This window comes from Limulus polyphemus, unplaced genomic scaffold, assembly GCF_000517525.1.
Source record: "Limulus polyphemus unplaced genomic scaffold, Limulus_polyphemus-2.1.2 Scaffold1978, whole genome shotgun sequence".
In the NCBI taxonomy this organism is placed as follows: Eukaryota; Metazoa; Arthropoda; class Merostomata; order Xiphosura; family Limulidae; genus Limulus; species Limulus polyphemus.
Window position 1 is genome coordinate 73,706 of NW_013667588.1, and position 19,440 is coordinate 93,145.

General features: G+C 33.7%; 1 protein-coding gene across 3 annotated transcripts in view; it reads right to left on the reverse strand.

The window, feature by feature from the left end:
- Window positions 1–2,578: 2,578 nt before the first annotated feature.
- Window positions 2,579–19,440, reverse strand: part of LOC111087294 — a 41,602-nt gene continuing 24,740 nt past the window's right edge. For all 3 annotated transcript variants that reach the window (XM_022393465.1, XM_022393464.1, XM_022393463.1), the window contains 2 exons: window positions 13,226–13,576; window positions 2,579–4,023 (listed from right to left, as the gene is read on the reverse strand). In XM_022393465.1, the coding sequence (XP_022249173.1) occupies window positions 3,393–4,023; window positions 13,226–13,572 (978 nt within the window). In that variant the 5' untranslated portion in view covers window positions 13,573–13,576 and the 3' untranslated portion in view covers window positions 2,579–3,392. The remainder of the gene's footprint in view (window positions 4,024–13,225; window positions 13,577–19,440) is intronic.

Here is a 19,440-nt window from a genome sequence, read left to right on the forward strand (position 1 = left end):
CAATGACTGACCACTAAGAAGTGCCAAACCAGTACCTTCTGATGGCAAGGCTCGTTAACAAGTATCTTGGTATTCCGTAGAAGCCATCCCATTAAATCTCAGGATGTCTAGGCTACTTGACATCACCATAATTTTTCTCTGCTTAAGTAACCATTACAGTTTGTATCAGGGGCATCGGGGATTGCCCAAATAGGCATCTTTCTACCTCACAATCCCGAGGCCAGATAAAGAATGCAGACATAACTCTCACCATTGCTGACAAAAGTTCTGGGCTTAAGATAGTGCTTCTTTTAGTCTTTGTCATACTTTCATATCCATTTCTGCCATAACCGTAAGTTTAATGTAATCTCAGAAAGTAACCTTTCATGGAACCATAATTTACAAACATTTTGATAGCAGAAATAGAAAAAGAAGCATATTCAAAACAAACTCCATAATAACAAATCCTTTGGCTATGACATCAAAATCTTTATTCACAGTAATATTTGTAACTGAACTTGATGACTAACAAATTTCTATATACTGACTTTAAAAGGCAGCTAGAATGAGGAGTCCTTCCTATACAAAGATACTGAAAGTAAAACAAAGGAGTGAGAGAGAGACTTGTTTGAATATTCCACTTTTATAGTCAGGCAAAAGCCTTAATAGTGTATCCCACAACTCTTCAGATTATTTACTTCAACCAATAGTTGGCTTGGGATAGTTTAGAATTGCACGAAAACTATTGTTTGAAATATGTTTTCTGTGTTACCTGTTTAAAAAAAAGCTGTCTTCCTAGACGTCTACACAGAAAAGTATAGATTTCAGTTTCAGTCTTAAAAACAAACCTTGTAATATGCAACATTTATCCGTGTAAAAGAATTAGCACATGTTTAGGACCTTTCGACATCCAGAAAATATGGACGTGATTAATTAACAGCATGCAAAAACTATATTTAACTTGGGAAAAATTGTCTGCGTGTATCCAATAAAAGATATGTTCCACACTAGTTATGGAAGGATGAAATTAATTAATAGCTGTACCAGCTATGACACCAATATGGACAAAGGTTTACACTGTAGACAAATCCTACATTATTGAAATGGCTGATTAATTTCTAAAATCCAGAAGGCTAGATACCAGGGTGACTCCAGAATGGAAGAATGGAAATGCTGATGCATTATCTGGAAGACCTTGTATTACCAAATAATGTAAGTACTGTAAAATTAAGGAAGCACAAGCATTACTGTCGGATACGCTGGTTCTTCAGAGACGTTTTAATATCTGCCGAGTGTCAACACCATAAGGGTACATTTCTACATTTTGTACAAAATCATCGCCTTATAATAACTTCAGATATTAAACAAACTTCACATTTCTGAATTTAGCTTGAAACTAGACTTCGTTCTAGATACTATGCCTCTTCTACTAAATGCAAAATGTACTTTCTGCGTTTTGTCCGATGTGACCCGATTAGCTGAGCTACTCTATTAACCGACCACAAATCCCCTGTCTTCGCACAATTACACTCGTAGTCTGTTAAAGCTAATTGTTTTACGTAATTTAAAGTAAGTTAGTTGTACTACATGTACAAGCTGAAGCAAAAATATTTCATTTCGTTGATTCCCATTTCCTTTATTATAATGTAATAAAGAAACAAAATAATTAGGGAATGGTTTAGAAAACTTTTAGAAATTGTATTTTTCATGTCACTCACCAAAGCAGATATTTTATTTTGTAAGATCCCGTTTCGTACTGTTTGAAACGAAAGTATAACAAGAGGCATGCAATGTAGAACAAAGTCTAATTTCAAGTAACATAGAGAAACAGCAACTTGTCTAACATCTACAGTTATGGTGTGGCAATTCCCTTTGTGTAAAACCTAAAAAATGTTCATGTCTGATAACACACAATGGTCAATTTAACCTTTCCCTGAAACAACGCCGTAGTCGTGTAAAACCTAAAAATGTTCATGTCTGATAACACACAATGGTCAATTTAACCTTTCCCTGAAACAACGCCGTAGTCGTGTAAAACCTAAAAATGTTCATCTCCTGTGATACACAAAGGTCAATTTAACTTTTCCTTAAAACAAAGCTGTAGTCGTAGGTGACGAGTGTAACTCTAAACGTTTGGGAACATATTACAGATTGATAAACTGAAGCAGTATAAGAGGAGTTAGAATTAAATGTTTCTCTGCTGTGTATTGATTTGATACAAAATTTGCATTTACTACTACGTCGAGGATTTGAAAGTTTGTTGTGCATTACAATTCGTGCCCTAATGTTTCTTGCTTGTTTTTTCTATAACAAATGAAATCCATTTCACAATTAACAAATGTAAGTGCTTGAGATATTCCCTCAACCCTACCCCCCCCCCCCCTACCAATGGCTCAGCGATAACATGACGTTAAAATTGTACGTTGGATCTCAGTACAGCTTTATACTACAAATAAACAAGTTTAGGAAGGTTTTATCTACAGATTTATTAAAACCTTAGACAACTACATAGGTGTCGTTAACGTCTATCTTACGACAACTATAAGAGAATTAATCAATCTTTAAGTTTGTTTATACTAATACAGCAGTACGTCCTCGAACGAAGAGATATGAACGACATGTTTAGAACATACTAAGTATTTCTTACCGTGATTTCCTGACCATTTGACAGTGCAATACCTACAAGATGTAATTATGTTACCAGCTGTAGAGTGGTATACCTTGAAACTGTAGCTCTATGGTGATCATGCTATAAAAATCAAATGCATTACAAAGATACGCAAAAGTCACAATTAATCTTTCTACTACCGGCCCTTGTTGTCATCATTAAAATTCATAACAGATAATGTCTGTGGCCATGGCAGCTAAACATGTTGGGAATATTCCATCTATCAGTCTAGATCCAGACCCCGGTGTCAAACTAGCCAGCAACTAAGAAAAATCAGTTAAGAGTTAGGAGTTGAGTGCTTAAACCCACAACGTCTCAACTCCTACTGTCATTCGCTGTCTGCAGCCAATTGTGGGAAAGCAGTTATCCTTAATACTTAGATACAACCTTAAAGTAGAAATAAACCACACTGAATATCTGCAATGTAAAACTCCAAACATCCACCCTTTTTATGAGATGTACAAAAAGACAAAAATATTCTCATAGCAGAAATAGACCACCCTATATTTTTAAAATACTTTCAACCTGCACCCTTTTATTTAATAATTACAAACTGATGTTAAACAGATCTAAAACCCTTACCTTACTAGGAGGAGGACGGGGAAATATGAACTATTAAGGTAAGTGTTATACTATATATATATAAGTTTTGTTACATAATGGAACTTAAATATATCTGATAATACACAAAAGGACAAATACATATTATATAAAAATGGATGTATTTGATCATTTATTTTTTAGCTTAATTGTTTGGCATTGTGGCTTTCTTTTGAATATGTTCATTTTTCTTAGTTTCCTGTTTTTTCTTTATCGTAGAAAGTTGTTGATGCTTATTGTCTCCAAAAGGGGTAGGTGTAACGCTTCGTGGTCGATCCAAAACCGAATTTGAGCGTGTTTTAGTGTCCAACAGTGAAGGTGATTTTCCTGAGTTCAACTTAGAGGACGAACATTTTTTCTTCGTTTTCTTTTTGCCTTTCTGTCTTGAAATAATGCTCTCTCGTTTTTCATTAGGTCTAGATGATTCAGCATGATCTTTGTCTTTTCTTTTTCCTCTTTGTTTTGCAGGTATGAAGAGATTCTCAGTTAGGGCCAGCAAATCTGGGATATCTGATGACCCTCGACTTTCTTCTTCTCGAGCTTCACGTTCGTAAAAACTATAAGAAAACTCTTGCAGGGTCTCATGTTCTTTTTCTTCCTCTGATTCATCAGCATTGTGTTTATTTCTGTTTCCAGAAGAACAAGATTTTACGTTCAGAAGAGACCTGCTAGGCTTTATTGACCGAAAACTTCCGGCTGTACCTACATTTCTTTTAGATATTACATTTCCATCCGCTAGCATTGTTTTTACACTAAGTTTGTCCAGTTCTATAAATCTGTAAGAAAATAAAATCAATAAATGTATGAATCTGCTCAAAGGAAAAAGATGATTATGTCACTCAATGCATCACTATCATACGTCTGAAAAATAAAATTTGACTAATCTTACCCACATTAACAAAAAAAGCAACAGCAATAGCTATTATGCTACTTGGTTTAACCAATTTTTCTCAAGCTTCATACTTCAAATTTCCTCTGCTCCTTAAACGTGAAAAGTATGTGTAGAAACTCTACTAAGATTGAAGGGATGTGTGTCACATTTAATATAATTATCAAATATAAAATTAAAATATATAGCACAAGCACCCATATCCATAAGTGAAAAAGAAATGTGCCACTTAAAATATCCAAATACAAAGAACAACAGAAATATTTCAGTTTAGTAGCTGTCTTTTCGAACAGAAATGTGTTACGAAATGTACACAGCCTCACAAACGTGGAATATAACTTTATACTTAAGTTTAGTACAACTCAACAAATCAGGTTAGGAATACTTAACTAAGTATTTTCATATTTATTGTAGTGACTTCACACACAAATAGTCTAGTAAGTGTAGGAAAAGTCTATATGGTCAAATGTATCTAATTTTACTATCTTTAGGGAACGTTTAATCAAGCTATTTGTGATCTTATAAAACACTCAAATTCTTAAAGTCTACCGAATTGAAAAATGTTATTAACTCCACTCAGTTCTATAAACATCACTGAAGTATCCCCGAAAAGTTTAAGGGTGTAACGCTGTTCTATCAAGCTATGATCTCCTGAACAAGTAAAACCTGGTTTGGAGGGTTTAGTGAACTAAACAACTACGTCTTCAATATTGTACCTCTCACGTTCTCTTCAATAGTTATTATGAATGAAACTTCATAATAATTTAGAGCACACGATCTCTAACGTTTTTTAACATTACGCTATACGCTCATTAAACAAGGCTTTGAGATTTCCAGCCGCATCACATACTAATAATATGCATACTGTGAACACAGATCATTCCTTCAGTTTCAACAACCTCAACAGCATGACAATTGAGTTTAACAACGTGTATAAGTTCCCCATGTGTGGATCACATGTTGTTGTTGATGTGCCATATACCAGCTTAAATTCTTAATTTCAGGTATGCTCTAACATTCTTCTAAAAATGCATTTCGTTGGGTTAAAGCCAGATACGCATGCTAGCCTGTTTATTTCCGTTAATTCATGAGAAGGTCTTCCACACTCTTTCATTAAGATAAAAGATTGATCAACTTCACCTTCAGTTGGTTTCATAATGACACGAACTTTGTTCTTATACCACGTATACTTGGAAGGTGAACTGGTTTTTATGAAATCCATTTCTCTGGGCAACATCACATGTTCCTTGGGATCCTCAGTTGCGAAGTGTAAGATCCACTTGGCAGTAAGATATTGTATTTTCAAGTATTTGTTTTGTTTAGGAGACAAATCATATACTTTGAGAGATCAAAGATTCAGAGTAATCTTTCTATCCTCATAAGCAGAACCTTATTGCTGTTTATACATCTTATCTTTAACATATATATAGATATCGCTAAGATTAACCAGTCCTACAATAAACACACGCACGTATATATTATACTGCTTCAAAAACTGAATACAAATATATTTCAAAATATATTCGGTCCACAGCTTATGCAAATTCAAAAGTTTAAAACAGAAACAAGTTGACGTATTTATCTAGCTATAGAGTTATTTAATACAAATATGTAACTAAAATTGTAAACATTCTAGAACCCGAAACACATTTCTGGAGTTGGTTTGGTTTGTTTTGAATTTCGTGCAAAGCTACTCCAAGGCTATCTGAGCAAGCCGTCTCTAATCTAGCAGTTATAGACTAGAGGAGAGGCAACTAGTCAACACCACCTATCGCCAACTCTTGGACCACCTTTTACCAACGAATAGTGGAATTGACCGTCACATTATAACGCCTCCATGGACTTTTTAATTACAAATATATATATATTAGTGCATTTACCGACATTTTGAAAGTGAAACAAACTTTACATCCCTCTAGCTTCACAAAAGTGTGTCGGAAATATGTGTTTTTGTTTCTACATGTTCTAAGAACAGAAACAGTTTAGTAGTAGTAGTTTTTAGTAGTTTCAAACATTTGGAACGAAATACGAACCTTGATTTAAGTTGTTACCAAATTTAAAGATATAAAAAGATTTACCAGCATCTATAAGTCTAGAACAAAAATATGACACATAACTTTAAAAAGTTTTAAAGAATGAAAATGAACATTACATCTAGTCTACAATACTACTATAGGTAGATAGGCAATTTGTTGGATGTCAGATTATCTGTATCCAGTCAAGAGACAAGAACAGAAGATACAAACACCGTTTACTAAGAAAATGATGTAGAGTTGATGGCAAGCAATGGTTGCAGATATTCTGTTAGTCTTTAGCTAGTAGAGCCCGAGTGTCATAGCAATTGTTAGATTGAAGCCAGAGGAACGGCATATTGATTGGGCATCATGATGGTCTTGACATGTACTTTTTCTGGTAATACTACAAGGATGTGAGGTGGTATTTCTAGTGGATATTTAAGAAGCATACTCGACTTCACTATCTATTAGGGCTTCCGTGAGAAGTTACAATTTTGGCCAAATATCATAAACTTTATTCTGAAAAAAATCTATGGCAAGCTAAATGTGAATCAAGAGCAATATCTTTAATTGGCAGTGTTGCTTTCAAAGTGAAGATAGTTGTCTTTGATTGGTATTTTTCGGTTAGATCTTGTGCAAAAGTAGATTACTAATTTGCCTCTACAACAGGTAAACTGCGTGCAAAGTTTGGCCTATGGGCCGAATTATTTACAGTAGGTGTCTGTGACTTGTTGCCGATAAATTTCAATAAGAAACAAACAGCACACAGTCCACTTATTTTGAAATAATATATTAAAACAAGTCTCTAGTATATACAAATGTTTGTTACACTGTTGTTTATCACAGTTGTATCCAGAGCTTTAAATAATTCTCTTTTTCGTCAAAGTCCACACAGACTGATTCAGTTACTTTAGAACACAACTGACAAAACAAATTATTCTTCTCTACCTTGTTATTGCAGTACAATCTGTGATAATTTGACTTTGGAAATCGCCAATATACGCCATTTATGACTAAACTCACAATCACACAATCTAGAAGTATCTAACTATATCTCTCACTTAACTAACTTTCTATCTCCCTAATTAACTAACTCATTTTTTTCTAAATCAAGCTACATTTTGGAGGTGTATTTATAACATCTGACAGAAGCCTAGAACTTACTGCACACTACGAGACATTATGATGCAATAATACTCGAGAAAAACTTAGAAGGTTCTATTAACATGACGCAATAATACAACAAGCACTTCTTCACAACAATTGAACTACACTACACATGATTCGTAAACAGTTACGTAAATAAACCTGCGATAAAATATCACTTCTTAAAATAACTAAATTTTACACTCACGCTATACTTAACTTGAAACAATTGAGTATATCTAACATTGCAGTTCTGGGACAAGAGTAACATGTTATTGCAAAGAAACGAGTGGTGTAGGTCTGATAACACAATCACTTTGCATTTTTTAGCACACAAGGGAAATTAAGCAGATGTGAAGGAATGGGATAATAAAACTTTCAGAGAATGGTTGGTAGTATCCATTAGTTATGAGGAAGAATGAGGAACAGCCAAGGTTCTTTGTGAACTTTAGGTGGGTGACCATAAAACATGTGCCACTGTCCCTACTTTTGCATCAGTAGTCGATTGCACATGTTAGTTCATTACATGACATAATTTTCTGCTACTGAAAAATAACTCGACAATGATTGTAGATCAAATACTTCTTTCAGAAGGAGTATATGGATTCTGCCTAATGACGTTTAGAACTTGCTACATTAAAGAGGTCAATGAAGCTGATGTTGACAAAAAGAGCTGTCTCATCTACAGGATGAGATTTTGGTTTTTGGATGCCCATTCCAGGTCACTGCTGAAAACTCTTAATGGTATTTACTAAAGATAGAAAATTTAAACTAAATATAGAAAAGTATGCATTCATGTCCTTAAAACTGGAGCTTCTGAGTTACACAATAGGTAAGGAATGAGTGTGTGATTACTGAACCTGTGAATTATAATAGTAGTGAAAAACTAGAAACCAAACATATCATACAAATCATGGTTCATGTCATACTACTGACAGTTTCGTAGACAATTTTTTCAATATAGACACACCAATGTTTGCATTGATTAAGATATATACCGTATGGACTTTGGGAGGACATATAAAAACGGACAGCAAGCATTTCAATCATTGACTCTTGCTTTGGTCAAATATTCCCTTCATACTGGATACAGGTGCCAGTTATGGCAAGATTGGAGAGGTATTGCTATAAACACAGGATATTGTGGACTTGTAGTCATGTGTTTGAATCATAAATTAACATTTTCTGAATGTCAATACTATTTGACAAAGAAGATATGTTCGTAGATGTGGTATTTGATAAATATTACCACAAATGATAGTAGCTGTACCTGATGACGCCTTTACTAGAGAAACCACGGTCATAATAAAATATGTATTTGTGAAACGTACCATTATCTTTGTTTTCTTCAATTATATATGGTAGGAAGTTTATTATTCCACTAGATCGCTGAAATAGCCAATGAGCTTATAAAATCCAGAAATTATAGTTGCACATTGTATAATAATGCTTCAAGTGTGTAATTTCATGTACAACATTATCCAGGTCAGCAGCTTGGAAATGGTGATATATTAGCTAATACATTTTGAGAGCATGTCCATTTATTGAAGTTGCAGATTCTAAATGGCACGCTGAGGTTTGAACAATGAAAAACATGTCTTGGAGCATCTAGAGAGATCCACACAGATCAAGAAGCTGAAGCATTTGAGGCATTTTATTAAAATTACAAATGCTTATGTAAACGAAAAATTGAATTTTTCTTGAATCTTTATGCACGACACATATAAATGTCAAGCGAAGAAAATATATGCACACTAGCAAACGTACAATGGAAGTTTCATAAAGACTATCATCCAAATAAGGAAATGGAAATGTTAAAGCAAATATATGAGTTGACTGAGATGCATTCCAAGCTGCAATATAAGAAGCAGAAAGCAACGGTTTGTCTTATTTACATTAAACAGATGCGATAGTAGTAAAGAGAAAGGCTACAAATGTTTATATTATTGACATTAAACTAGAGAAAGTGAGCCGTATAAAATATAACTGGCAAAAGGAAGCTACAACGTCCGACGAACTTCCGAAGAATAGCTGTTCTACAATCCATTGAGAATATTCATTGCACAAACTGTTTATCAGTATTCAATGCTATCCTCTCTAGTATAACAACGTACTGACGAATGTTGTATGATGTGTGCGAATAATGTTACGTTAAAAGAGACCCCATTGATAGAATTAGTACGATTCATTAACTCTGCCACCGAAGGTGACGAAGGTTATGTTTACGCTCCTGTGTGTGTTTGTCAACAAGATTTTTCGAAAATAGATTCATGGATTTGGTATACATTTGGATTATGACCCAACTTAGAAGTGATTAGTTTTTGGAGGGTCAAGGTCACAGTAAAGTTACGAAAATACAAAAAAAAATCTCTATCTGTTAAAATGAGGATCGATTTTACACACTATATTTGCTCTATAGCTCAGTCAAAAATGATTTGATTTTGGATGAAACTTAGTGGACATATGTAGAATATTATTCCTCATTGTCCTGCCTTAAATGGTCCGTATCCGTTAATAACAACGGATATACGAACACATTTTCATATTTTTAGGGCTGAATATGATCAACACTGCATGGAGAAGGTATGTGCTCTACTGAGTGCTCCTCTAGTTGAAGAAGCAATAACCTTGTTCAGAGATATTTTAGGAGATTTAATTAAATTGTCTAAACTTAACTCTGTCTGAGATGTATTCTGTGTATTACTTTAATTGATAATCTATTTACTGTAGTGTCTGATTAAATGAGTCTTGTTGAGGATTTAATCAACAAACAGTTGCTCACTCAGGTAGCCGTGATAGGCACAGCACAAATAACCACCCATTGTGTAGCTTTGTGTTTAGCTACAAACAAAAAGCCACCGCTGAAAGTTATTTCAACGCCCACAGAATAATTAACAAGAAACTTTATCGGATCCAAATTTTAGAGATTTATGACAACTTTCTTGACAGGAACTTTAAGGAATCTCTCCTGATTCAATCCAAACGCCCTTCCATTAACAGACGCAATGCCTGGCTCCTATACAACTATTATTATTCTATGGAAGATTTATTTATCTATTTTAACATTTAATTTTATGATCAGCGACTCAAATCCGTTCAACAATACGTTTCACCGTGCACCGTTTTATATATATATAGTTGTATACTATTTTCGGCTTTTATAATTTAAAATCTGTTTTGTAACATGTGAGATTCATAGACCCTTGGAAAAGGTGTAAGCCGAAACGTCGGGTAGAATAAAAAACATTTATCTCAAGTTGTTTGACGTCTTCACTGAAAATGGTTTCCATCCTTCGGTCAGCACTGAAAACTTTAAAAACTAGAGGGGCACTCAGAAGAGTGCATACCTCCGCCACGCAGCGTTGATCATATTCGGCCCCCAAAAAATACGAAGATGTGTGCGTATGTCTGTCTTTATCAACCATTTTTGACAGGACAATGAGGAACACTATTCCACATATTGTCATCAAAATCCGATCATTTCTGACAAAAATTGCGTGAAAAATCGATCCCCATGGTAACAGATAGTTTTTTTTTTGTATTTTCGTAATTTTGTTGTGACCTTGACCCTCCAAAAATTAATCACTCCTAAGTTGGGGCATAGTCCAAATCTATTCGGCCTTTTTTGAAAAATCTTGCTGACAAATACATAAACACACAAAAAAACACATACACAGGGGTGAAAACATATTATCCGTCACCTTAGGTGACGGAGGTAATAATATATATCTTTTTGTTATATGTCATCTTCAACATTGTTCTTTTCTATAATATTAACCTTGATTCTGGCATCAGTATTTTTCTCCTTAACTTATACTCTGTCAGTAAAACAAAAGTTGTCTTTAACCGTTCAAAGAACCTCAAGCAATTTCATTCTTATCAGTTTTATGAGATATGTATTTTTCTGACATTGAACATATATCTTTTTTAATTTTTCCTTCTACTCGTTGTTCACGTTCTTTCTCTGTCTTACGTATATACTTTGCAGACGTAGTTCAGAGGTTCCTTTCTATGATTTCCTTTAATTTTTTAAAATCATATCTCTATATCTCACCCTTCCTTTACTAACTTATGTATGTATCCCCTTTATGAGTTCTAATATCAGAAATCGTTGTAAGGCTTGTACAATAAAACCAACAGGGAAGCGCTACCATAGATGATTTCAATGAAGATTATGGAAATAAATTTCACAATTTAAACTTTCTGCTTGTTTTTATTTCATCATTGAAGAAGAAAGGTTTATATTGGCGTTCGGGCTAAAAGGACTTTCTGTGACAAGCCGAAAGCTGAAATTGTATCGAAATTTATCAAGTTCCGAAACTGTGAAAGTTTTTAGTGCGGCTAATTTTATGCAAATAATCGCAAAATTTGAAAGCATATTGCATAGACTTTATAACAACTCAAACGTAAAACTTTGAAATTAACCAATAAGTGAATAAACCAATTCAGATATTTTTTTCAAAATAAATAAATCTTGACAGCAAAGGTTTTGTGTGATGTTTGTTTCAGATATTTGTGCAAAGCCACACAAGGACTATCTGCTGTCCATAATTTTGAATTGAAAGAGTAGAGGGAAGACAGCTAGTCAACAGAATCCACTTCTCTTTATTGGACTACTCTAATCGAATAGTAAGGTTTGGTTGTTAATCATATAGGACATCCACGATCCCAAAGGACAGAGCGCGATTTACTTTCCATGGTAACCGGACGTAAGCCAAGGATCCTCAGTTCCACAGTCTGGAACGTTAACTAGCGCAACACCAAATGATCTGATCCGAGGGTTTTACGTTATAGAAATATCAGCTAAAAATCCAATGGTCAGGAGTCATTCTATTTTCAAAATAAAATTCCATGTGCATAAATAATGAAGAACTTTGGCCAAAAATAAACAACAGCAACATATATATTATATGGTTAAAACTCATTCCAACCATCTACAATGTATAAGAGCGGCGCTAGGCCAAGTCCTTAGCGTTCCCACATTGTGAATTAGAAGATTTAGGGTTTGTGACTTGTTGTCGCACAAGGAGTTTCTCACTTTAGAGCTGTGGGTGCTTATAACGGCTATGCACAGATAGTCCTTGCGTAAGTTTTCGAGAAATATATCAAAACAAATAGTATATAAAGAAAATATAATGGCAAATAAGAAAGGGCTCTGAAAACAAAATAGATTTCTTTTCTAGAACCTGTTTTGGATATTATTATTTTATTTGTATGTACAGCTTACATGTATGGCTTAAACATAATAGACCTGGACTTATTTTCTGATTATTAAAATCATTAACTCAGAAATATCAAAGAAAATATAAGTGACTTTACACATGTAAAAACTGAAAACTTTTGAGAAATGAAGGAATTAAGACTTAGGTTTTTGAAACTTACAAAAATATCCGGAGAACCTATAGAATAAAAGCCTCTGATTTCTTAGTGTTGTAGTATCTTATGAAGAGGGCAAGACAAGAGCACACAATTTCAATATTTGAAAAATATTATTCATTCTCCATTTGAAACAGTTTTATTTATTTTATTTTTCTACTAGAGTGATTATCTTATGGAATAAGTTGCCATAAGCAGGTAATGGAGGCTGGCACCTTGCAAAAATTTACGAAAGAAATCTATAATATCATGAAAAAATAAATGGTAGTTTTAGTTTTTTTTCTTGAGATGGCCATCCATCGAAGAACAGCAGAAGCCATATTATTATTATTCACCTAGTAACAGTAAAATGTCATATAATCAGTCAACAAATAACTACTCAAGTTATATCATAACTAAGAAGCAATAACAATGCCACTCATGTACTTATATGCCATGTCAAAGTTACCTATATGATTATAGCAAAAACCATATCAATATCACTCATACGTAAATGGTAAAAATTCAAAATATGCAATAATAAAAAATAAAAGCTATCAGTTGGTTTCTCACCTACTAAAGGCATCCTCGTCAATTTTTGATTGGGGCCGAGATAAGGTCAACATCTTCCAATCAATATCCACTTGACTTAAATCTCTGATCTTAATGTTTTGCATGGTCAATGGAATGGGGTCAATAAAATGGTAATGTTCTAATGCCGCAATAGGAGAGGACCTTATTTGATGTAGACCAAGAATGTCCTTCTCGGACAGTTGCTCCTGTCGAAGTCGGAGTTCAGGAAGCTTCCATAAAGCAGAGTTTAAATCTTCTTTTGTACGAATCTTCAGTTTACTGAAATCCAAGAAATTCAGCGACACTTGCTGGGGTAAGTCTTCTTCGTCGAGTCGTAACAAGGCCATTTGTCTTTAAGTCAACAGATAAATCGAATAAACTTAAAGTGTGATGCATTTTTTTCGTAATGTCATATTAAAGATTTTTTGAGGAGACATAAAAGGAAGACACTACGTTATTTTAAAGTATCGTGTAGTTTCCAACTTTATAAGATCTATATTTCATACACGAGAAATGTACAATACGACATTCAATCTCTGAACCGTTATAGCAATATTAACGAAAGAAATGAGCTAATAAATGTAAAGCAGTAATGTTTAATTAGTAAATCGTAAATCATTCAGAATTGTTTCAAAGGAAGAACTGAAAGGTGAGTGACATTGACTATACATATTACACGGCAATAAAATAACTACGACAAATTTCTTTAGATAAATAAAAGGCACATGTATGTTTTTGTGTCTGATTTTCAACCATATAAAATACTTCCTAAAGCATATCTATCTAAGGCATATTTTCTGTGATATGTAATCTAGCGTACTGTATTTATTTTGGCACCAATAACTATGGTTACCTCATGTATCTGAAAAAGTGACATTATCCCAGTTTTCAAACATATCTTTTTTGTCCCGTACGAAACAGTAAAACGTGTATTTCAACGTGGATTCAAAATTTGCTGTTTGCCATTGTACATATCACCTTTAAATTTTGCTTTGGAGTAGCTCCTGACAGTGGAAATCATATGCCATATGTACCTGTCAACTTTGCCTTAAGAATAATCCAATCATAATAATTCTGCAAAAATGAAAGATATATGGTTTGTTAGTCTGAGAGTAGGGGAATACTCGTTAACTGGTCATAAGTTTTAGCAAGCATAACTGGGGACTTGTGAAGTATGCAGACGAACAATATTCTCTTTTCTTTTTCTTTTTTTGAGGAAGAGAGAGAGAACACAAACGTTAACAATGTGAGTCTATAATACTTATTTCATGTTAAATGGGTGCCTTGTCATATATCTCTCCATAATTCTGATTTGTCTGTTCAACATCGTTCTAATATTGTGAATACAATCCTGCGTATGTCCTTCACCTTCGACTGACATGAAAAACATTTCTCTTGTAATTTAGTAGATTGATTATATTCATTCATCAACATTTCTTTCTTTCTCTAAATACATGTATTTTCTATCTTCAAATATATTCTATGCTTTCACATTTAACAAATTTGTTGTACTAACTGACCTCAGACATCCTTTCTGTTATCGCAGTTAATACGTTTAATATCTTTTGATTACGTATTTCTTGAAGTTACGTATATCCTATGTTCCCATATTTAACATATATTTTCTGGATTCAAACTTAACAACTTAAACTTTTTCGTCTATTTACTTTTAAATTACCGTCTTGTTTTTATATCGTTCACTACCATTACGTTTCCAAGTTTCGGTCCAGACTCTTATTTGCTTGTGAATTGGCTCGAGAAAATTTTAAGGCGTCCCAAACTAGAATGAGAAACGTTTATGACCCCAAGGCTGAACAACGTACATTCCACTAAAGGACATTCACTCAAGGTTATTTGTATTGGCTGTGTTCTATATTGTAATGGTTATTGATGTTTTGTAATCCTTTGGATAATGTATTATAATTAATGTATTGTTTTCCATGTTTATATATATAATATCTTAGTTAAAATTGTCTAATGCCAATTTTTAATTCTCTAAGGAGGGAGTTGTGACGGATTTATTATTATATATTTATTTTAATATCAAGGTTTGTTTAAATTACTTTTCTTTTGTATCTCTGTGGTACAATTCTCTTAATTTTTTTGTCATTATGGAACCTATGTTTCTTCTACTTAAATTAATTTAAAAAATTTAATTTCCCTACTGATGATGTTAGTTCCAGTCTTTATGATTTTGAGAAGACAATGTGCGATAAGAAAAACGGCATGGACAGGAATTACAAGTACCAACTTAATCTGTTATTACAACGTCGATTAATGGAAATGCTGGACGATTATGCACTGTGGTTGCAAACTCGACGCCATTCTTACCTTAAGTTTTTTTTTCAAGAAGTTGTGCAGGTATTTAAATCACAATACTTTCTTTTAGTTTGTAAGAAAAAATTCAAACATTTTCCAATTCCAAATACGGAAATTTGTAACATCGATATTACTTTTTCTTTAAACCACACTTCTTCTTGTCGTTATTTCCTTAGCTCAAAGCTACACAATAGGCTATTTACACTCTTCCTACCGCAGGGAATCAAACCCCGAATTTTTAGCTTTGTAAGTCCGTAAACTTATCGCTAACCCACTGGAAGACGACCACACTTCTATCAAAGCAAATAATTCGCTGTCCATCCAAACTATCTTTATTTTCTGAAATGGAAGTGCGAATGAAACATGACGTCAGATTACTCTGGACACGGGCTATTACAGTGTGTGCTAAAACATTCACGTTTCGTCTCGTTTCAAACCGGAAACAAGTATGCTAGTGTAAAAGCAGCAAAAGTTTTCACCCGATTCCCTTGGTCCACGTCAACCTACTATAACTATTCCACATACAAAACAGAAACGTACAATTATATGGATTAACTCTTTCTTTGTATAACTGGTCTACAGACCGCTAAACGAACATAAAAAAGTACATGAAACTTGAAAAATTTCATCTTGAAATAAGACATATTCACAAACTAATCATAAAAGGGTTAAATATAATTAAATTAGTTTTCTACTTTACTTTTGTATTTTTTTTTCTAACTGTAACATTTCAATCGATACATTCAAACATTTAGCAACTGACTGGCTATGTGACAAATAAAAGATAAAGAAGATATTCGTCTAACTTTTAGATTGGTACTTTGAAATATGAGTAATCTACAAATTCTCTCGAAAGTTTTAGACAAAAAATGAAAGCTCTACTGTTCAGTAAGAATGTACCATTAAAATGAATGTGCTATGCATACATATTAGTTCTGTATTTTAAAAACCTCTGCCTGTCGGGATTGAAAATATGTACGTAAAATACCTTTTACTTTCCTGCTTCCGTACCACTATATGACCTAATCTTTGTAATAACATGTTAGTAACCATAATGAGTTTTTTATTATTATCAATTTTTGATTCTTAACAAATCATTAAAGTGTATAAACTATATAATTCTCTAATTCCTATAACATAAATCACAGTTCGAGGTTACTTACAACTAAGAATCTTAGTGCTTATTGAGAATTGGAACATAACATTAAACACTACTGAACAGTTCGAGACTGCATACAACTAAATAGTTTCGTGCTTATTAAGAAGTGGACTGTAACGTTAAACACTTCTAAACAGCTTGAAGCTGCTTACATCTAATTAAAAAAGTTTCACACCAAAAATTATTGAATAGCTCTAGGCTGTTTATAATTTACTAACTAGCTCCGTGCTTACAGAGAATTGGAACGTAACATAAATTACAGCTTAAACATTTGTGGTTTCATACAGCTAAAAAGGTTCGTACTTACTCGGAATTGGTTTGTAACATTAAATATCACTGAACAGTTCGACGCAACTTACAATTAACTAAGCAGTTTCGCGCTTACTGAAAATGAGCGAGACATAAAGAACAACTGAACAAATCGAGGCTGCTGATAGTCAAGCAGGCGGTAGCACTATCTATGTAGGGATGGCTTGGATTGTTCATTGAAATGACATTTTAAATATCTCCTTAATAGGTCATCGGAACTTTACAATACTAAACAGTGTTTCCTTTTATAATAGTATCTATGTAATGACTGAGTCACAAGTTTTGCAAATGTCTGTAAATATCATAGCAAAAAGTTTAAATTTTTTATTCTTTTTTATACTTCTTTTTATTACATGATAACTCAAAAGCTTCATGTTTACTGAGAATTGGAATGTAACATTTAGAGACCATTGTACAGATCATGATTGCTTACTACTAACTACTTTCGTCTGAGATTTGGAACACAACATTAAACACCACTAAGCAGTTCGAAGCAGCTTACAAGTAAGTAGCTTCTTGGTTACTGAGAAGTGGAGCTGATCATTAAACACCACTGAACAGTTTCCAGTTTGTCGGTAGTAACTTAATATAATTCCTACATAATCTTATTGAAAAACTCTTGTGGGTCAGCCCTAACTTTAGAGAATTATGATATATTTTTACTAGTATTCACTTGTGAGTTAGTAGCAACTTTCAGACTTACTATATATTCCTACTAGAAGCTCCGGTAGGTCAGCAATAACTTTACAGAATTATTACATATTCCTACAAGAACTCACCAGTGGGCCGGTGGTTATTACATAGAATTTAGATACTTTTACTGAGAATCCTCACTGGGTTAGCGGTAAATTTACAAACTGTCAATATGTTTTACTGGAAATCTCCGGTTGGTCGGTGGTAACTTTACAGACATACAATATATTCTTCCTGGAAATCCCTGGTGGGTTGGTTGTAGCATCATGGACTTATGGTATATTCCGTGGGCCAACAGTACTTTACATAATTACTATAATTTCTGACTGGAATTTTCTGATTGGATATAATTAGCTTTAGAGAATTACTATATATTCTTACTGGAAGTTCCCAGTGAGCTAGAATTAATTTTCTAAGCTTCCTAATTATGCTCACCGGAAATCTGTGATCGGTCAACGGTAAGATTATAGAATATGATATAATCTTCCTGGAAGTACCAGGTGGATCAGTGTTAACTTCAGAGAATTAATATATATATATTTACTGGAAATCTCATCTGCGCCAGTATTAACTATATAATCTTGCTGGAAGCTGACGGTGGGACAGCAGTAAATTTACGGAATTATACATATTTATGAGAAGTTCACAATGTGTCAGCGATAATTACTATTTATTTTTATTGGAAAACCCCGATGGGTGAGTGGTACCTTTGCACGCTTATGATATGGTCTTACTTAGAACACACAATCAGTCAGTGTTAAATTTATAGAATTATTATATATTCTAAAAGAAGACCTCGTTGGGTTAGTGGAAACTTATGACATATTCTTACTAGAAGTTTCCGGTGAACCAGAGTTATATTTACATAATTACTGTAGTTTACAGACTTACCAGACATTCATATTAAAGGTCCCATTGGGTCAGTGGCGACTTCAAAGAATTACTATATATTCTTACTTGAAGGCGCCGGTGGGTTAGCGGTAACTTTTGAAATTACTGTTTATTCATACTGGAAATCCTTGGTTGGTCAACGAGTTTACGGACATATGATATAATCTTCCTGGAACTCCCTGGCGGGTCAGCGGTGACTTTATAGATTTATGATATATTCTTACTGGATGTCCCTGGTGTGCCAGTGGTAGCTTTACATAATTAATATATGTTTTTACTGGAAGTCCGTGGTGTGTCAGCGGCAAATTTCAGACTTCTTATATATTCTTACTGGAAACCCCAGTAGGTTATCCGTAACCTTACACAATTACTGTATCTTCTTACTCGAAATTACGAATTATTATTAATTAAGCACAAAGCTACACAATGGGCTATCTGTGCTCTTCTCACCACGGGTATCAAAACCCGGATTCTAGCGTTGTAAGTCCGCAGACATACCGCTGTGCCACTGGGGGGGCGAAATAATTATAAAGCTGCGGCAAGAGTTATATTATAAATATGTTTTGTCAACATGGGAATACTACAAAAACAGCTTCACAGGATTGTTAATATGTTGAGTCATTATAAGATTAGTACAAAAAAACTTCACAGAATTGTTATTATGTTGAGTCGTTATGGGAATAGTACAAAAACAGCTTCACAGGATTGTTAATATGTTGAGTCATTATGGGAATAGTACAAAAACAGCTTCACAGGATTGTTAATATGTTGAGTCGTTATGGGAATACTACAAAAACAGCTTCACAGGATTGTTAATATGTTGAGTCATTATGGGAATACTACA